The sequence below is a fragment of the Rutidosis leptorrhynchoides genome, chromosome 5, assembly GCF_046630445.1.
Source record: "Rutidosis leptorrhynchoides isolate AG116_Rl617_1_P2 chromosome 5, CSIRO_AGI_Rlap_v1, whole genome shotgun sequence".
In the NCBI taxonomy this organism is placed as follows: domain Eukaryota; kingdom Viridiplantae; phylum Streptophyta; class Magnoliopsida; order Asterales; family Asteraceae; genus Rutidosis; species Rutidosis leptorrhynchoides.
The window spans coordinates 344,835,887-344,858,141 of record NC_092337.1 but is presented as its reverse complement, the minus strand read 5'-3'; the positions used below and the strand labels follow the sequence as shown (position 1 = coordinate 344,858,141).

Here is a 22,255-nt window from a genome sequence, read left to right as displayed (position 1 = left end):
TCGCCACTGATTCTGATTCATAGGTGTCTCTATAATGGTTGTTGCCATTGGCCATAGGTCAATGATCGGGTTCTTGTGTTGTCTAGCTTATGTCTTTTGATCGCTAGCTCTTTTTCGTTTAAGTCATCGTCTTCGGGGTTGTAATTTTTCTTATTGTGGTCGATTGTTTCGTGATTGTGTAGGTCATCGGTTCCTTTTTTTCTCGTTGTAATTTCTAGCTTATTGCTAGTTTTATTAACATCAATAATATTTTGCCTTTCGAAAAAAAAAATACAATGGTTCCGGTTTTTAAAAACATTCTTTTGATTAGTCAACAACTCAACTGAAAATAATCACTATACACTTTTTCTTACCTAGTAAGCAGGGGCGTCGTAGAGGGTTTGCGAGTTTGGGCAATCGCACATGGCCCAAATTTTACAAGATCTAAAAGTTTTTAAATGAACCATATTATTTTTTTTTAATAGTTGGAAAGTGGTCAAATTATGACAAACATTTAGTAGACAAATACAAATTGCCTTTTGCATGGTTATGTAGTCCAAGATGGTAGTAAATTGGAATTTTGCACAGAGGCGGAGGTATTCAGGGAGTTGAGTGGGCCTGTGACATCACTCAATGATCCAGAAACTGCAAGCCCAATTAGATATTTATTGTGAATTTTTTTGGCCTTCTATAGAGTGACACCAACAAAATTATGAGTGACCCCAATAGTTGTCTTTAAAGCCCAAACAAAATAGAAATCCAAGAGCACAATTGTGATCCATCTCATTTAAGTATAATTCAATTAACATATCCACTTACTTAAAAATTGTATAGCCGCAAGTTATTTTAACTTTTTGAGATTTGCTTTTAGCGAGTGACAAGTCTGAGTGCCGACAATTGTGAGTCACAACTCACAAACCTTGTTGTTCGATCGATGATTCTTAAAAGCTTTTTACGTTTTCACGTTCGTTAAAGGTAATAACTATTAATTTCTTATTAATTATTATTATTAATTTTAGAATTTTTGATTTCAATTATTGTGTATTACAGTATTATCTTTTAATTTTAGGTTTTATGTTTAGCCTAGTTCAAAATTTTTAATTTATACTTCATAGTATGTTTTGTGTATTGTGTCTTTTAGTCTTTATAGTTTGTACATTCTACCTAATTGAATTTTTTATTTTTTTGTTGTTGTTGTACTTACTTGAATTATAGAGATGCAAGGAAATCTAGATAGATTTGTAAAAAGAAAAACATCTAATTGTGAAGAACCTTCAAGTTCAAATGCTTTTAATAAGTTTTCAACACCCAATTCCACCCCTTCAATGCCAACAAAAATTGATATAACTGATCTACCTTCGGATCCCGCAGACAGAAAAAAGATTTTGGACTATGACCCTAACCAAAGAGATGAAATCAGGAGACTTTATATGCAAAGAGGACCTTGCCAACCACGTGGAAATTTGTTTCCCCAAAAAAAGGTATGCTCCAAAGATAGACGCTTTGTCTTAACTTGTTTTGATGAATTTCGCTGGTTAGAGTATAGTGTAAAGGCAGATAAGGCGTATTGTTTGTGGTGTTACCTATTCAGAGATCAAGTTGAAAAACAACGTGGGAGTGATGCATTTGTGACCGATGGCTTTAGTAACTGGAACAAAAAAGATAGATTAATTCTTCATGAGGGTAATGTTAACAGTTTTCACAATAAAGCACATCAAAAATGTGAAGATCTAATGAAGCCAAAGCAATCAATAGCCACTGTTTTTCATAGACAATCTGATATTGAGAAGCAAGAGTATCGAATTCGATTACAAAGTTCAATTGATGCTGTCAGATATGTAATGCATAACGCATTACCATTTCCTGGTCATGACGAGAGTGAAGACTCCATAAATAGAGGAATTTTCTTGGAAACGTTGAAGTTAATTTCAAGTCAAAATGAAAATGCCCGTAACGCGATATCAAAAGCTCCAAAGAAAAGATCAAAATATACTAGAGGCGGTTTCGTTGGTGGAAGCAACGAAAAATTCATTGCAAGACTTTAGAGAGAGCGGGTTTGATGGGTTATGGGAGGATGTATATTCATTTTGTCAACATCATGATCTTGAAAGGTTGAACATGGATGAAGTATATGTTGTTTCAAGAAATCGAAAGTCGGATATTACCAATAAACATTTCTTCAAGTATGACATTTTTAATGCGGTTTTGGATATGATAATTCAAGAACTTGGTGATCGCTTTAGTGAGGTAAGCACCGAATTGCTTACTAATATGGATACTTTAAGTCCGCGTAATTCGTTTTGTATGTTTGATGCGTCTAAGTTAATGAGGTTAAGTGAGATGTATTCTATGGATTTTAATCAAGCGGAAAGAGATCTTCTTAAGCATGAACTTGGCATCTATTATGTTGTTGTACATCGAGATCCATGATTTGCTAACTTAAAAGGGATTGCCGAACTTTCTAGATTGATGGTTGAAACCGAAAAACATCTTTCATATCGTTATGTTTACCTGTTATTAAAACTTGCTTTGGTTTTGCCTGTTGCAACCACAACAGTCGAGAGGTGTTTTTCGACAATGAAACTTGTAAAGTCAGATCTGCGTAGCCGGATGAATGATGAATTTTTGAACGGTTGTCTAATTGGTGCCATAGAAAGAGAAGCACTCGCTCGTGTAACAGATGAAGCAATCATGGATCGTTTTCAATGAATGAAATACCGTAGGGGGCAATTGTGATCGAGGATAATTTGTTTTTTTTTTTATGTCTGTAGTTAATCATCCTTTACTAATTAAATTTTTGTAATTTATATATTTTAATATTATTATGTGACACCAACGATCTAAAATCTTGACTCCGCCTCTGATTTTGCATGGTAGCAATTTATTTATTGTTTTCATATATCAAGTTGGTTGTTGATGTAGCAAAGTTTGATTTTGGTTTTTTACAAGTCAAAGAAGGAATGCAATAAGTGGCTAGAAATTGTCAAGTAAAGTGTATGCATGTATGTCTTCGTCTATAAATAGGTGATCATGCAAAAAGCAAAAATCATCACAAAAAGGACAAACATAGTTGAGCGATAATATCAACGGAGTGTGTTTTTTGTGAGAGTAAATTTCAGGCAGGAGTCAAAACCCATGAAAATTTACGGCTCTAGCTATTGTGTCAATAGCAAGCGTCGACTTATTGGCGACTTGACTGACCCCTAGAGCTTAAAGTAAATTTCAGGCAGGAGTCAAAACCCATGAAAATTTGATTTTACTATTTTCATGGCGTCTCTAGTTCACTTTTATTTTATTTTTATTTTATTCTATTTTATTTTATTTTTAATTTTTTTTTTGTCGGAGGTCCACTCGGAAGCAATCTCTCTATCCGTCGAATTGAGAGAGGGATGACTTTCTCTACTTTTGAGTTACTCTGAGTAGAGAAATGACTTGCCTTTATTTCTCGGATAAGGGAAGGATTGTCTACATCTCACCTCTCCCATACACAGCCTAGGTGGTATTGGGTTCTGTTGTTGTTGTTGTTGTTGTTGTTGTTGTTGTTGTTGTTGTTGTGAGGTCGAGAGTTTATTCTTGTAAGGAGTGTAAAAGAGTGTACGGGAAACTTAGATTTTATCTTAAAATCTAAGGGGCTTGAGTTAGGTTAACTTATAGTATACTTTTTATTGTTACGAAATCTTTTATATTAATTATAAGAATAAGGGAAACTTGTTTGAAAATTCATTTAACTTTCACCAAATTCCTATTGTATGCTTCAACTTTCGGATCTCCTATTGTATACATTCAACTTTTAAATTTATTCTATTATATGCGTTTAACCTATTATAACAGGTAAGTTCTAGGTTACCTTAATTTTAAAATTACATAATTGATCCCTCATGTTTGTCAGATATTGCATTATTAACCTTTTCTAGATAAAATTACATCATTCGTCTTTCTTCACTTTGTTTCATAGTCTACCCTTCTTCACTTTCTTACATTTTCATCTGGTTATTTTATTAATATCATTTACATTTTTCATTTTTCGGATTCATTTCAGAAAATTAAAATACAAAAAAAAAAAAAAATAAAAAAATAAAAAAAAAAAAAAAATAATCCTTCTACTATACTTGTTCATCACGTTCTTCATGAGCCTATTTTTTTCAAAACTATCAATTAGTGATTATTAATACAATCTGATATCAGAATTGTAATCCTAAAGCTAAACCGAGTCGCTCTCAACAAATATATTTCAGTTAAATCAACAAAATCATCTCAGATTCAATGTTTTGCGTCGGTCAAACTAAAGTCAAACGTATGGTCTCTCTATTGTTTTAGCAATGTTTAGATAAAATTGATTTCAGATCTAAGTTTCCGACCACTTACTCAAGCTATTTGAGTACTGAAATCGAATTAAAACATCAAGGGATGAATGGAAATCTCATATCTAGGGTTTGGGTCCGAAATGGGAGATTCAAAATTGGAACGATGAAGTGATCTTCATGTTGAGGAGATGATTGACGAGTGTTTGGATTCGAAGTTTATACATCTTTCATTCAGGAATCGATATCTAAAAGTATTTAAATCATAGATTGGATATTGGAGGCTTGTTGAATCCTTGATGAACATATCCAGATATCCAGTTGATGAACACATCATTGAGTTGCAATTAAAATACAAGGATTCATGTCAAATACAAATTTGCAGGTACTGTTATGAAATCATGTCCAAAAATTTGCAACCGACAATACCTCAAATGCTTAAATTTGACTGAAGATATAGACGAAATGTGAGAAGAAATGTGTTATGTTTTTAATTTATATTTTGGGGTTTTTAAAGTTTTATTTTTTTGACGATGAAGATGAAGATGTGAGTGGAGGAGATAAGATTGAACGAAAAAGTTTAACGGAAGTTAAGTTTAGGGATCAATCATAAACTTTTTCTATCTATTAACTTGATACCTTCTAAACAAGTTACTTAATACATACAATTTAACAATTAAAATAGCTTAATGTATACAATAGGAGTTTTGAAAGTTGAATGCATACAATAGAAATTTAGTTAAAGTTTAATGCATTTTCAAATAATTTTCTCTAAGAAAAAAGGGAACTCTTGGGGGTGGACGTAGGCAGGGTTTTGCCGAAACACGTTAAATCGTCGTGTTATCAGTTACTTTATTTTGCTAATTATTATTTCTTGCAAGTTTGTCTCAAACAATTATATCCTCGCTTCCACTAGTGTGGATGCGTTGGGCAAGTTATTATAACATTAATGATGATACGGAAAAAATAAATCAATTCTAAAACGGTTCACGCAATTAAAAGAAAATTAGTAAACCAACTCAAAGTTTATGAAAACACAAAAGATATGTACAAATCCCATTAATTGAAGATGCATTAAGTTTTAACTCATGTACACGTCTCATTTAGTAATTTAATTAAGAGTCGTGCCGGATTGACGTTGATAACTATTGATAATGATATGTTGGAGAGTATTGGCTATAAAGAGTTTCAACAACTTTGCTTTAAAAAAATCTTAAGAATGTCGTTTTATTTATACTTTAAGTATAATGAGTTGGCAACTATTTGAGAATAAAACACTTTGATGCAATTCTTTAAGAATTTTTTTGTTGTATTTTAAGTAATATTAGTTTTATTTGTATTGAAATATTTAATTTTATAAAAGCCCATTATATACCTCAAACAGGATTAACAAAATTAATAGAACGGCCTGCCAGTTAAAAGACTGGTAACCATTTAATAGAAGTTGATGATAGTTCCAAATATGTATCTGAAAGTACTACAAAATCTCCCACTTTAAGTATTTGTTCATAATAGCGTGTTTAGACCTCTCTTTCAACATATGGTTGAAAAACTGAAGAATAGTTTTTTTTTTCCAGCAAAAATAACGAAAACTTTATAAAAACAGAAAACGTTTTTGAAAAGAAAACGAATTCAACATGAAGTACAATAGAGGATCTCGGCGAGGCTCGTACCTAGAAAGCGACTACTAACCAACAAACTATACCGAGCCTCGCCTAACCTAAACCGCAACTAAACAAAACAAACGAGAAAGACACGACATAAAGCCTAAGCAAACTATTACAACATGACATGAATTAAAAAACCAATAAAGGAACCCGAAAGAACTTAGATGTCCTTGATAAACACGCCGAATTTAGCCATTTCCACACCTTGAACCACTCTTTCCTTACGCTTATGCTGATTCTTGCTTTTAACCGGTGGATGCGGCATATCACTTGAATTAATAAGATTAACCTTAGGCTGAACTGAAGAATACTTCAGCCGAAATGACTGAACATCATCAATTGGAAACAATAACACTAGTTGCAAGAACACAGATATATGCACTAAACATACGCGTTCACAATTACTTGATCGGCTGAATAAAACATATCAAAAGCTCAATACTTTATCTACAAACAGATTTTTTCATCAACACAAAAAATGAATTAAATTACAACTATCACCAAATCACAACTTATATCCTAGTATTCTACTAAACCCTTTTCCCCATACCAAACATAAAAAGATTCAAAATGAAACATTAAATAGAAATTTAACACGAAGGAAAAAAATATTGTTTTGTATCAATGTACTTCTGTTACGTATGCGTCTCAGTTTTCATACCGACAAGCATCTCAATGAACCATCATACCATGATGTTTTTGCATAAAACGATTACTTTCGCAACCATCATAGTTGTGTTCTTAAGAAAACGCACCAAAAATGCTGCATTTTCCCATAAACAACTACAGAGACGAAAAACATGCAGATACAATGGTACTTTTCTATCGTTTACTTTCGTGAAATGGTTTGAAACAAATCAATTTCATAACTTTTTCATACTACTTACAAGAACGATACATCATTTAACAAGAAAAACCAAGTACAACAATTCGAAAAGCTATCAACTCTTTTTGTAAAAACAAAGTTAGCTTGGTTCAAAGAATCAATCAATCTATCAAATATCAATTTACCCCATATTATATCACATAGATCTATCATCTCATGGTAAAACTCCATTTGAAACATCACCCAAATTAGTCAAAACATAGTCCCTTAAACCAGTATCCCACACCTCACAAAATTGCATCCTCCAATCAGGTGGCTCGATTGCTTCCGTACCCAAACTAGGTGCTCGATCTATTTAGCAGCGGAAGCATTTACAACAATTTTTATACCTTTCAAAAAAACTCCCCACCAAGGATCCATTTGCATGTTGTTAAGAAAACTAAATAATAAATAGTGAGTTTAAAGACTACAACCTTTGAAGACTTTGATCTTGAGAACAAATAGATGCTTAGAATGTAGGAGCCAAATTAGCCTCCCTCTATCGGTAATCCACACTTGAGCAAAGTTCCAATACCAAATGGATGCTAGTCCTTATCAACCAATAATAAGAAAAAGATGAAGAACAATCTTCTATCCTTTTACTATCTTACTTGAACTACTAAACACTTTTACAAACTTAAAAGAGTAGTTGGAAGTTCTTTTTCATTTGAGAAAATCAAAGAGTACTACTCCTTATATATTTCAAAAATGTATGTACGTATATATTTTGCAAGATGTTTATTAGTAATCATGTGCTCTTGCATTCATACAAGCATTAAAGTAAAAGTTAAACAATAAATGCTAGACAAAATGATGGTATAAGATGATGACTATTCTCCATTAATAAAGATGGGGTGTAATGATATCCAACACATAACCCACCTCTTTAATCTTATACATATATTTGTCATATATATATATATATATATATATATATATATATATATATATATATATATATATATATATATATATATATTTGTCAAACAAATATAACATAATCTTAAATGTTGCATATATTGATACTTCATTGCACATAATTATTTCATCCAAATAATAATGTTATCATACAAAATATGGTTGATCATATTTAAGTCATATTTAAATATATACTTGGTAGATAACTGCTCTTTGTGTGTGACCCTATAGGTTCATATGTTATTAGTAGTGTAAACATAAGTTGTGTCTTGTGCATTAATAACCAACAATCTCCCACTTGCACAAGATTCAACATATGTCAACACAAACAGTGGTAAACGTCTAGCAACATGCCACTGCCCCTAACAACACATGAAAATGTGTCATTCCGAGCATCCATTGATTCTTAAGTTACTTCTTCAAATCAATATATAGGTAAGTTATCAGTTATCCCTTTGTTACTGACATCATGTTGAGCATGAGACATGAATAGCAATCAATCTCATATTTATCTCATACATTATGTTACTCGATCAAGATTGAAAATGATAAAACAAACACCATTGAATATATTAATATAGTTTGAGCGTGGCCACGCATCTTAATCAATTTAAATCATCGAGGGGCCCATAGATGTCAATCTCTCATCCAGATGAGAGGAACAAATCCCGTCTATCAGTTTGGAAGCTGGCATCTGTGTAGCACTTTATAGTAAGATCTTCTTTCACACCACCATAAATCAAGAACATATCTTTAGTCCTTCTCAAGTACTTTAGGATGTTCTTGACAGCCATCCAGTGGCTTTCACCTGGATTTTGTTGGTATCTACTCGTCATGCTCAAAGCATACGATACATCTGGTCTTGTGCATAACATGGCATACATAATGGATCCAATTGCAGAAGCATATGGAGTTCCATTCATTCGTATAAGCTCATCATTTATGCTAGTACTTTGAGACTTGCTCAATATTGTACCATGTGACATTGCCAAAAATCCGCGTTTGGAATCTTGCATCTTGAATCTTTTTAGAATCTTTTCAATATATGCACTTTGGATCAAGCCGATTAGCCGCTTTGATCTATCTCTATGAATTTTTATTCCTAGAATATAAGCAGCATCGCCAAGGTCTTTCATTTGAAAACACTTCCCAAGCCAAGACTTTACCTTTTGTAAAGTTGGGATGTCATTTCCAATAAGTAGTATATCATCTACATATAAGATTAAAAATACTACTATGCTCCCACTAGCCCTTTTGTAAACACATGGATCATCTTCATTTTGAATAAAATCAAACTCTTCTATTTTCTCGTCAAAACGAAGATTCCAGCTTCTAGATGCTTGCTTTAATCCGTAAATGGCTCTTTTAAGCTTACACACTTTATTAGGATACTTAGGATTTACAAAACCTTCTGGTTGTTCCATATAGACATCTTCACTTAAGTGTCCATTAAGGAATGCGGTTTTGACATCCATTTGCCATATCTCATAGTCATAATATGCGGCTATGGCGATGAGTATTCTAATTGATTTTAGCATGGCTACTGGAGAGAAAGTTTCGTCATAGTCAACACCATGAGTTTGAGTGAAACCTTTCGCCACTAGTCTTGCCTTAAATGTATGTACATTTCCGTCCATATCGGTTTTCTTCTTGAAAATCCATTTGCTCCCAACAGCCTTGCTATCAGGAGGTAGATCAACTAAGTCCCATACTTCATTGTCATACATGGACTGCATCTCTTCATTCATGGCTTCATTCCATTTCTTAGATTCAGGATCTAATGTAGCATCTTTGTAGTTAGTGGGCTCACTTTCATCCACTAAGAAAATGTCGTCATATCTTTGGGGACTATGACGAGGTCTACTAGATCTACGAATTTCTTATGTTACTTCAGGTTCCTGAGCAACCAATTGTTCAGGTTCTTCAACAATTTGTTGATAGCTAGTGCCAACCTCAGGTGTAATATTTTGTGGTTCTTGAATTTCTTCAAGTTCTACATTACTCCCACTTGCTTTATTTAATAGAAACTCCTTTTCTAGAAAAGTAGCGTGTCTAGAAACAAACACTTTGTTCTCGGTAGGATTGTAGAAATAATATCCCATAGAATCCTTTGGGTATCCCACAAAAACGCATTTGATAGATCTGGGATCAAGTTTGTTGGAAGTTTCTTGTCGAACATGAGCTTCGCAACCCCAAACTTTCAAATAAGATAAATTTGGAACCTTTCCATGCCATAACTCATATGATGTCTTATTTACCTTTTTGGTTGGTACCATATTTAGTATGCGAGCAGCAGATAATAAGGCATAGGTCCAGAAAGGAGGAGGAAGTGAAGTATGATTCATCATGGATCGAACCATCTCAAGTAGGGTTCGATTCCTCCTCTCAGAAACACCATTATGTTGTGGGGTTCCGGGTGGAGTGCGTTGTGAAATAATTCCACAATTCTTTAGATGATCGTCAAACTCTTGACACAAGTACTCACCTCCTCGATCCGATTGAAGAACCTTTATCGTTTTGCTTAGCTGATTTTGAACCTCATTTTGAAACACTTTGAACGTTTCAAATGCCTCATGTTTATGTTTCAATAAGTAAACATAACCAAATCTACTGAAATCATCAGTAAATGTAATGAAGTATCTTTCACCATTTCTTGACATAGTTCTAAAAGGACCGCATACATCGGAATGTATAAGTCCTAAAAGATCCTTTGCTCTTTCTCCAGAACCGGAGAAAGGTACCTTTGTCATCTTCCCGCTTAAACAAGATTCACATACATCAAATGACTCAGAGTTAGTTGATTTTAAAATTCCATTAGATTGGAGTTTTCTTATGCGTTTCTTGTTTATGTGACCAAGACGACAATTATTTGATAATGCTAAAAACGAACATATATTTCATAGCATTATCCCTCAAGAAAGACAAGCTTTTAGTTGCAAATGTTCTATTTACAAGTGATATTCGTTTAAATAATAAAAGGTGAAAACAAAAGACAGATTCGACGAATTGAAGACGCAAACGACCAAAAAGCTAAAAAGTACAAAGTACAATCAAAGAGGTTCCAATTATTGATAAGAAACGTCTCAAAATTACAAGAGTACAAGATTCAAAACGCAAAGTACAAGATATTAAATTGTACGCAAGGACGTTCGAAAATCCGGAACCGGGACCAGAGTCAACTCTCAACACTCGACGCAACGGACTAAAAATTACAAGTTAACTATGTATATAAATATAATATAATATATAATTAATTATATAAATTATATATATATTATATTTATATATTAAAACCGTCGGCAGACTAGGAGCCAAGCTTGTGTGAGCTGGATCCGATCTCTCCGCGACTCGCGGAGTTCTAAGAGCAAAGGGGCCGCGACTCGCGGAGCCCCAAATTCTGAAACTGCCTATAAAAGCCAACGCATTTGATTCGTTTTAAATATCCATATATCATCTCTCTCTATATACGTAATATATATATATATATATATATATATATATATATATATATATATATATATATATATATATATATATATATATATAATTTATATTTTAATTTTAATTAATAATAATAAGGTTATGTTAGCGAATGTTGTAAGGGTGTAAGTCGAAATTCTGTCCGTGTAACGCTACGCTATTTTTAATCATTGTAAGTTATGTTCAACCTTTTTAATTTAATGTCTCGTAGCTAAGTTATTATTATGCTTATTTAAATCGAAGTAATCATGATGTTGGGCTAAATACTAAAATTGGGTAATTGGGCTTTGTACCATAATTAGGGTTTGGACAAAAGAACGACACTTGTGAAAATTAGACTATGGGCTATTAATGGGCTTTATATTTGTTTAACTAAATGATAGTTTGTTAATTTTAATATAAAGAATTACAGTTGGACGTCCCTATAAATAACCATATACACTTGATCGGACACGATGGGCGGGATATTTATATGTACGAATAATCGTTCATTTAACCAGACACGGGAATGGATTAATAGTCTATGGAATTATTAAAACAGGGGTGAAATTATGTACAAGGACACTTGGCATAATTGATAACAAAGTATTAAAACCTTGTTACAGTGTAAGTCCCCAATTAGTTGGAATATTTGACTTCGGGTATAAGGATAATTTGACGAGGACACTCGCACTTTATATTTATGACTGATGGACTGTTATGGACAAAAACCAGACGGACATATTAAATAATCCAGGACAAAGGACAATTAACCCATGGGAATAAACTAAAAATCAACACGTCAAACATCATGATTACGGAAGTTTAAATAAGCATAATTATTTTATTTCATATTTAATTTCTTTTATTTTATATTTAATTGCATTTCTAATTATCGCACTTTTATTTATTGTCATTGTATTTAATTGCACTTTTAATTATCGTACTTTTTAATTATTGCAATTTTATTTTATCGCAATTTCATTATCGTTATTTACTTTACGCTTTAAATTAAGTATTTTATTTATTTAATATTTTACATTAGGTTTTAACTGCGACTAAAGTTTTAAAAATCGACAAACCGGTCATTAAACGGTAAAAACCCCCTTTATAATAATAATATTACTTATATATTTTTGTATTTTTATAAATTATAACTAATATAGCGTTAAGCTTTGTTTAAAAGATTTTCCCTGTGGAACGAACCGGACTTACTAAAAACTACACTACTGTACGATTAGGTACACTGCCTATAAGTGTTGTAGCAAGGTTTAAGTATATCCATTCTATAAATAAATAAATATCTTGTGTAAAATTGTATCATATTTAATAGTTTTTCCTAGTAAAATATAAGCTATTTCATATACACCTCTGCATAACATCAAGTATTTTTGGCGCCGCTGCCGGGGAACGCCGAAGCGAAACGCCACACACATAAAATTTTTTTTTTATTAAGTTTTAATTAGTTTTTGTAAAATATATACTTTTTAAATATTAAAAAAATATAAAAAAATTAAAAACCGAAAAAAAATATATATATAAATTTATTTTTAAGATTTTTATTTATAAAATTATAAAGTATTTTTATTTCTATTTTAGTTTTTAAATATAAGTTTTATTTATTTAATATAAATATTTTATATAAATATTAAAACAGAAAAATATATAAAATATAAATAAAAAATAAAAAAAAATATATAAATCTGAACCTGTCCGAATTTGAACCTGTTTCTGAACTGAAACTGCACCCTCCGTGACCCGCGGAGTTTTTAAACTGGGTTCACCGCAACTCGCGGAGCCTCCCTGACAGACAGGCCACATAACCCTAATCGCATTAATTACGGAGTATTATTAATTATTATTATTAATAAACCCTAAATTAGTTTAATTATTATTATTATTATTTAGTTTAAGTTTTTTAAATTAATTATAATATGAAATTATAATTAGTTTTATTTGTATATAAAAAATTAATACTTTTATAAAATAAATAATATAAAAATAATATTTTTATAAAAATTGTACTCTTTATCAATTTTAAGCCTATTTTTATTTTTGTAACTTTTTAATCGTTTATTCGTAATATTTATATTTTTCGCTCGTATCTAATTTTAAGTTCTAGTATTTGCCGTAGCTTATTTTTATTTCTAGATTTTTAGGCTTTGCCGTAAAATCCCTTAAGTGCTTTCTCTTTAGACTAAGATCTAGGTGCTTTAGAATTTTGCGACGCCTTTTTAAGTTTTAGTACCTTTTTAAGTTATTACCATTTGGGATATAGTTTTTTATTTTAAGCTTTAATATTTTTAGACGCTACTTTTAATTTTTTAGTTTTTAGTTCCTTTTTAAGTTTTAACGCGCTACTTTCTTATTTTTATTTTTCGACGCCTTTTACCTATGTATCAATTATCACTCAAATTAGTAATCTCAATTTGCAATTTTAATTTTAAGTTAGTGATAATAATAAGGTTGGGTTAGTCGAGTGTTTTAAAGTTTTATAAGTCACTTTTTTTCTTTGTTATTTCTCTAAATTTAATACCGACGCGCTCTCTTTTTCTTTCTTATTTCTCGCCATTCTAGTTTTTAGGACATAGAATTTTTCTACTTCTTCTCTAAATTTCTTTAAATTACGAAAATTTATTTTAAGTGGTTAAATTGATAGACATCAAAATTTTCTGGTTTGTAGTAATAGTTGAATTTGTACGTGGACCGGGTTATTGGAGCCAAACAGTACTCAATTATATTGAGACCAAACGAATCCTGCCCCTCTGCTGCATCTTTTGGCTATTCGAAACGTGGGCAAAATCAGAAAAGTCTATTAATTGGATAACTTATATAATTTTTCTTTCCTTTTAAAAACTAATAGGATATTCAGTGAATGCACCAAACAAGACGTTCACCACCTTTTGTACGTTCACCACCTGTAACCAGATCAAGACATCTAGCAAATATTGTCGCCGTTGATTTTTCTTTAGAATCGTCATCCAGTCGACCAAGTACTCCAATTCAAATTTCCGATAATCCATTTTTTGAACCCGACCTCATAATTGAGAATCCGGAGAATATTCAGGGACGATTCATAGATCCCGAACCATTAATTTTTTCTCCGGAACCACCAATCATTCAAACAGAGATTGTTGAGAAACGAACCATTAAATCAGAATCCTCTAGTGATTCAGATTCAAAAAATTCAATCATGGAAAATCTGGAACCTTTAAGTATGGAAGGCCGAATGAGAGCTAAACGCACTGGCCAAGGTCACGCAATTACTCATCCAGACATTAATGCGCCAGATTATGAAATCAAAGGACAAATTCTACACATGGTGACTAATCAATGCCAATTTAGTGGTGCGCCGAAGGAAGATCCAAATGAACATCTTCGTACCTTTAATAGGATCTGCACACTATTTAAAATAAGAGAAGTTGAAGATGAACAGATATATCTCATGTTATTTCCCTGGAATTTAAAGGGAGAAGCCAAAGATTGGTTGGAATCGTTACTAGAAGGGGCGATTGATACATGGGACGTTTTAGTTGAAAAATTTCTTAAACAATTCTTTTCGGCATCTAAAGCCGTAAGACTTCAAGGAGAAATTGTTACGTTCACACATAAACTGAATGAAACTCTATATGAGGCGTGGACAAGATTTGGAAAGTTATTAAGAGGATGTCCGCAACATGGTTTAGACACCTGTCAAATAGTACAAATATTCTACCAAGGATGCGACATCACTACAAGGAAAGACATCGATATAGCAGCCGGTGGTTCTATTATGAAGAAAACAGAAACTGATGCTTATAAAATTATTGATAACACTGCTTCCCACTCACATGAGTAGCACCAAGAAAAAGATATCGTTAGATCATCTAAAGCAGCTAGAGCCGATTCTAGCCAGGACTTAGATTCCATTTCAGCAAAGATAGATGCTGTCGAGAGACGAATGGAAAAGATGACTAAGGATATTCACTCAATACGAATTAGTTGTGAGCAGTGTGGAGGACCACATTTGACAAAGATTGTCTTAGTATTGAATTAACAATGGAACAAAGAGAGAATATTTCATACATAAACCAAAGGCCTGGAAATAATTATCAACCGCCAAGACCAATTTACAATCAAAACCAGAATTATAACCGAAATGTTCCATACAACAATCAACAAGGTCCTAGTAATCAACAAGTATCCAACAATACTTACAACCAGCAAAGACCTAATTTTCAAAACAAACCACCACAAACCGATGATAAAAAGCCAAATTTAGAAGATATGATGACGAAGCTAGTTGAAACTCAAACGCAGTTTTTCACATCTCAGAAACAAACCAATGAACAAAATGCTCAAGCATTTAGAAATCAACAAGCTTCTATTCAAAATCTGGAACAAGAAGTAAGTAACCTAGCAAGGTTAATAGGTGAAAGAAAACCGGAAAGTCTACCTAGTGATACAAATGCTAACCCCCGGAATGAAACAGCTAAAACCATTACCACAAGAAGTTGTATTACACTTAAACCACCTGAAATACCTGTAATTTCTGATGAAGCTATTCCTACTCCACAAGAACCACAATCTGAACAAGATAAGAAAACAGAACCGGTAGTTGAAAAGGTTAATGAAGATAACACAGTTAAGGCTAAACCTTATGTTAAACCATACCAACCACCACTTCCTTACCCGAGTAAAATGAAAAAAGAGAAACTTGAAGCCGAGCAATCCAAATTCTTGGATATGTTTAAACAGATAAATGTAAATCTTCCTTTCATTGATGTAATTTCAGGAAAGCCTAGATATGCTAAATTTCTGAAAGATCTAATATCGAATAGAAAGAAAATGGAAGAACTCTCTGCTGTTACTATGAATGCTAATTGTTCAGCAGTGCCGTTGAATAAGATACCAAAAAAACTATCTGATCCAGGAAGTTTCACAATTCCATGTTTTCTGTGTAGTCTTAGTTCAATAGAAGCATTGGAAGACTTAGGTGCTAGTATAAATTTAATGCCGTATTCACTATACGCTAAACTAGACCTAGGAGAATTGAAACCAAAAAGAATAAGCATACAACTAGCCGATAGATCAATAAAATATCCTAGAGGGATAATGGAGAACATGCTAGTTAAAGTTGGTACTTTAGTATTTCCAGTAGATTTTGTTGTTCTGGACATGGAAGAAGATTCACAAGTTACTCTCATATTAGGAAGATCATTCTTAAACACGGCTAAAGCAATGATAGACGTGTTTGGTAAGAAATTGACCCTAAGTATAGAGGATGAGAGTGTTACCTTTTCAGTTGATAAAGCAATGCAACAACCGCAATCTGCAGATGATACATGTTATTATATTCAAACTATAGATTCACATGCAGAATTGTTAGAAGAATTTCCAGAATTACAAGGAACGGGAGAATGTTCTTTAGGAGAAGGTAATGAACCAATTGATGAAACTGAAATGTTAGCTACACTAATGGCTAATGGATATGAACCAACAACAGAAGAAATTCAAATGCTAAAAGAAGAAGACAGATATCGATATAAATCATCGATAGAAGAACCTCCGACATTAGAGTTAAAGCCACTTCCAAACCATTTGGAATACGCTTATTTACATGGTGAATCTGAATTACCTGTAATAATATCGTCTTCTCTTACTGAAAATGAAAAATCTCAACTCATTTCTGTGTTAAAAGCTCATAAACCAGCCATTGCATGGAAAATTCATGATATTAAAGGAATAAGTCCTTCGTATTGCACACATAAAATCCTTATGGAAGAAGGTCATAAAACGTATGTGCAACGCCAATGAAGACTAAATCCGAATATGCAAGATGTTGTTAAGAAAGAAATTATTAAATTGCTAGATGCAGGTTTAATTTATCCAATTTCTGATAGTCCATGGGTAAGCCCAGTTCAATGCGTGCCTAAGAAGGGTGGCATGACTGTCATTACAAATGAAAAAAATGAGCTTATTCCTACTAGAACTGTAATAGGATGGCGTGTATGTATTGATTAAAGAAAATTAAATGACGCCACCAGAAAAGATCACTTTCCCTTACCTTTCATTGATCAGATGTTGGAAAGGTTAGCCGGAAACAGTTACTATTGTTTTCTTGATGGATTTTCCGGATATTTTCAAATTCCAATAGCACCCGAGGACCAAGAGAAAACCACGTTCACGTGCCCTTATGGTATTTTTGCTTACAAACGCATGCCATTTGGACTTTGTAACGCCCCTGCAACCTTTCAAAGGTGCATGATGGCGATTTTTCACGACATGATAGAAGAATGCATGAAAGTTTTCATGGATGACTTTTCAGTCTTTGGTGATACTTTTGAAACATGTCTAGCTAATCTTGAACGAATGCTTATTAGATGCGAATAATCAAATCTAGTACTTAATTGGGAGAAATGCCATTTCATGGTTAAAGAAGGCATCGTTCTTGGACATAAAATTTCAAAAGAAGGAATTGAAGTGGATAGAGCTAAAGTAGATGTAATTGCTAAACTTCCACATCCCACCAATGTTAGAGGAGTTAGGAGTTTTCTAGGGCATGCCGGTTTTTACCGACGTTTCATAAAAGATTTTTCTAAAATTGCCACTCCTATGAATAAACTCCTAGAAAAGGATGCTCCATTCATCTTTTCAGATGAATGTATCAAATCTTTTAATATTCTTAAAGAAAAACTCACCAATGCACCGATCATGATAACACCAAATTGGAATCTACCGTTTGAACTTATATGCAATGCAAGTGATTTTGCAATGGGAGCCGTTTTAGGACAAAAGATTGAAAAACGATTTCAACCTATATATTATGCTAGTAAGACGTTACAAGGAGCACAAACGAATTACACAACTACTGAAAAAGAACTCCTTGCTATTGTCTTTGCTTTTGACAAATTTCGATCATATCTCGTTCTAGCTAAAACATTGGTCTATACTGACCATTCTGCTCTTAGATACCTATTTTCGAAACAAGATGCTAAACCAAGATTAATCCGTTGGATCTTACTCGTACAAGAGTTCGATATTGAAATCCGAGATAAAAGAGGAGCAGAAAATCTCGCCGCTGATCATCTTTCTCGTCTTGAAAATCCCGAATTAGAAGTTCTAAATGAATCGGCCATACAAGACAACTTTCCTGATGAATATCTATTGAAGATAGATCATAATGAAATTCCATGGTTTGCAGACTATGCAAACTACTTAGTATGTGGATTTCTTGAAAAAGGATTATCGTACCAAAAACGAAAGAAATTCTTCAGTGATATAAAACACTATTTCTGGGAAGATCCACATTTGTTTAAAAGTTGTCCCGATGGAATAATACGCCGATGTGTATTCGGAGATGAAGCTAGTAAAATCTTAAACCATTGTCACACAGGACCAACAGGAGGGCATTATGGGCCTCAACTAACAGCAAGAAAAGTTTACGATGCTGGATTCTATTGGCCTACAATTTACAAAGACGCACACCTTCTTTGCAAATCCTGTGATGCATGTCAAAGGGCTGGAAAAATAAGTCAACGTGATGAAATGCCACAAAATGTCATTCAAGTATGTGAAGTATTTGACATTTGGGGTATTGACTTTATGGGTCCATTTCCAAAATCGCATAATAATCTATATATTCTCGTAGCCATTGATTATGTATCAAAATGGGCGGAAGCACAAGCTCTCCCAACTAACGATGCACGAGTTGTAGTCAATTTTTTAAAACGTCTTTTTGCAAGGTTTGGAACACCGAAAGCTTTAATAAGTGATCGGGGTACTCATTTCTGTAATAATCAACTTGAGAAAGTTCTTAAAAGATATGGAGTAACTCATAAAATCTCCACTGCATATCATCCACAAACAAGTGGACAAGTTGAAAATACCAACCGAGCTTTAAAACGTATTCTAGAGAAAACCGTAGGAACAAATCCGAAGGAATGGTCCATTAAATTGGAAGATGCACTCTGGGCTTTTAGAACAGCCTACAAAACTCCAATTGGAACCACACCTTTCAAACTCGTTTACGGAAAAGCATGTCATCTTTCAGTAGAAATTGAACACAAAGCATTTTGGGCTTTCAAGACATGTAATCTTGATTTACATGAAGCAGGACGTCTACGGTTAAGTCAACTAAACGAATTAGAAGAAGTAAGACAAGAAGCATACGAAAATTCGTTAATCTATAAGGAAAGAACGAAGAAATGGCATGATAAAAGAATCAGAAGTTCAAAAGAATTTAAAGAAGGAGATAGAGTTCTTCTTTTTAATTCACGATTCAAGCTATTTCCTGGAAAATTGAAATCAAGATGGTCTGGACCATTCATAGTCAAAAGAGTTTTCCCATACGGAACAGTAGAATTAATAAATTCAAATGGGATTGAATTTAAATTTAATGGTCACAGAGTTTAACATTACATAGATAGTCCAATGGAAATTGACAACGAAGTTAATCACAATTTCGATACCACAGCTAACTAAGTGTGGGGAGAATCAAGTCTTTAAAGGATAATATGTATTTATGTTAGAGTTAGATTTTCTGTTTTCGTGTAGTTCTCGAAAATGGAACCCGAATGGTCTTTTCCTAGCAGACCCTAAAGAACTAGTCTTCTCCCCCCATTCTGAATTTTTATTTTTTAGGTTTTTACGAAATGAAGACTTCCTGTGAACTAAACCATGGTCTAATGCTACACGCTTTGATTACTAAACGTAATAATGACACACTTCCGAGTGAACTGGTATCAGTGATCAGAGAAAAATTGGACGGAGTAAGAAAAGAATCCAGATGCGAAGATAATAAGTTACAATTTGGTAAAGGAAAATCAAAATCCGCAGCGAAAAGAAGAGCACGGCACCTTGAAAGATGTCACAAATGCGGAAAATGGTCACACGAAGGTAAATGTTCAAATAATCAAACCTATTCAAACACCGAATTTGTTACTTTATGCAGAGACGGACCGTTCATATGTTTAGAAGAAAAAACATTAAATGCTCGAGATTACGCCTATGTAGCCATGGAAAATCAATTAGTCCGACTATCTTATGAGTGGGCTAGAGCATATCACTAAGAAATCTATTTCACAGGTAAGTTTGTACAGTTTTCATTTTTTATTTTTATTTTTATTTTTATTTTTAACCTTTTGATAATAAACGATAATTTGTTCGCTATAAAGTATTAAATTGGTATTCGATAAAATTAGGTCTTGTGACCGAAATTATTGATATCATACAAAAATTTATTACATCACTGCGAAATTTAACGTTTATTCTTAAGGTATAAATATCTTTAATCAATCAACCCAAAATATTTCAAAAATTCGTCATGAGTTAAATTAGGTTATGGAACCGAAATTACTTTACTGAAAAGAGGGGCGTATATTTTTGATAATATTTGATTGATTAAAGTGGGATAAAAGCCAAAAAGATTTTTAATTTTATTTTTACTTTGTTTTTAAAATTAATATTAAAATAATATTGTAAACTTGTTAAAATTAAATCAATATATTTAAAATTGTAAATATTTGAAAAATTAATATTTTTAATATAAGTTTGTATGTATAAAAACAAAAAATATAATTTAAGTTTGGTGTGAATTTTTAATTTTATGCATTTTAAATTTAAGTTTGGTGTGAATTTAAAAACAAAAATTTACTTTATTTCGCTAAGTTAAAAATATGATTTTTAAAATTCGTCGTGAGTTGAAGACTAGGTCTTTGAACCGAAATTGCTTTACCCGAGGGAGGGACGAGAACTTTTATTATCATTATTTTTAATCTTATTGAATTAAAGTATGCTAAAAAAAAATAAAAAACCCAAAAATCTTTGCTTTTAAAACCGCGCTTTAAATTGACAAATTTTAAAATTTTGTCGAGGGACGGACTAGGACATCGTTCCGAAACGACCTCGTCCTAAATAACAAAGGAAATAAAATTTTAAAATTAATTAATTAATTGTTTTATAAGTTAAGGTTTTTATATATAAAAAAAAAGGACACCGCGACTCGCGGAGTTTGAAGGTGTTATACACTGCGACTCGCGAAGTTTGTAAAATACAGAAAAAAATAAAACGCAAGAACAGATCAGTTTACCAACACCCACACCCAAATAACTGCGAAAATACCCGAAAAACACACACAAAAACCTCCCAAATTCGCAATTTTTCACCAAAAATCATAAAATCTTTCACAAAATCATGTTGAGAAGGATGCTATCAAGGAATTACTCAAGGAAAACGGTAATTTCTTCATCAAAACAGCCATTTAATCTGAAAATTAGTGTTCTTGAACAAATTTATACCCAATTCGATTTTGATGCTTTTTAGTGTAATTATGCTTAAATTGCTTATGTATTATGCTTGTATAACCTAGATTGATGCTATTTAACATGATTAGAAGCCTTAAACTTCAAATTTTGAGTAATCTAGGGTTTGTGTTCTTGAGCAATTTGGGGCTTTTTGATATAAACAGGTTATGGCCAATTTTTGTCATGAATTATTGCTAAATTAAGTAGTGTAACATGTTTAGGTAGTTAAATGATCCAAACTTTGAGCCTAAACATAATTTTTGAGAATTAAAGTGGACTTTTTCAAGTCTAAAATTCATGAACTTGATTTTTGAGAGATAATGCCATTTGAAACTTGTTTAATTGCTAATAATGATTATTTTGACATGTTATTTGAGTTGAATGCTTATGAACTTGGCGAACATTTTCGTATATGCTTATTTGAAAAAGTGTAGATTTGATAAAAATATGAAAATGAGCATAAGTTTGATATAAATTGAACATGTCATTGTAATTATTTTGATTGATGATTTTGCTGACACTAATGCATATTTGGATGCACAAAAATTGTGGTTGATGTATTTTGCAGACTGAAAGGGGTGAATCTTCATCCCAAGCTCGCATTGCTCCTCCTAAGAATGCGGAACAACAGGATGTTGATAACTATTACGAACAAGATATACCTCATCCAGTTATGACATTTTCAGATATGCACGTGGAAGATTTGCACCCGAACTTGAGATTAGACAGACGTTGGATAGATTATCCAAAATACCAAAGGGGCTTGCACAATCTTCATTCTAA

The 22,255-nt window shown here is 32.5% G+C and overlaps 2 protein-coding genes across 2 annotated transcripts; both read left to right on the top strand.

Annotated features, from left to right (window-relative positions):
- Nucleotides 1–1,196: 1,196 nt before the first annotated feature.
- On the top strand, nucleotides 1,197–2,024 carry LOC139849627 (uncharacterized). Its single transcript, XM_071839261.1, has one exon. The coding sequence runs from the start codon at nucleotides 1,197–1,199 to the stop codon at nucleotides 2,022–2,024; it is 828 nt and encodes a 275-aa protein (XP_071695362.1).
- A 73-nt stretch (nucleotides 2,025–2,097) lies between these two features.
- On the top strand, nucleotides 2,098–2,688 carry LOC139849625 (uncharacterized). The gene is made up of 2 exons (XM_071839260.1): nucleotides 2,098–2,314; nucleotides 2,426–2,688. The coding sequence occupies exons 1-2, from the start codon at nucleotides 2,098–2,100 to the stop codon at nucleotides 2,686–2,688; spliced, it is 480 nt and encodes a 159-aa protein (XP_071695361.1).
- The last annotated feature ends 19,567 nt before the right edge of the window (nucleotides 2,689–22,255 follow it).

Coding starts and splice junctions, on each gene's coding strand:
- LOC139849625 (XM_071839260.1), top strand. CDS start 2,098: ATGGATGAAGTATATGTTGTTTCAAGAAATCGAAAGTCGGATATTACC. Junction 2,315..2,425: donor GTCTAAGTTAATGAGGTTAA/GTGAGATGTATT, acceptor CTAACTTAAAAG/GGATTGCCGAACTTTCTAGA.
- LOC139849627 (XM_071839261.1), top strand. CDS start 1,197: ATGCAAGGAAATCTAGATAGATTTGTAAAAAGAAAAACATCTAATTGT.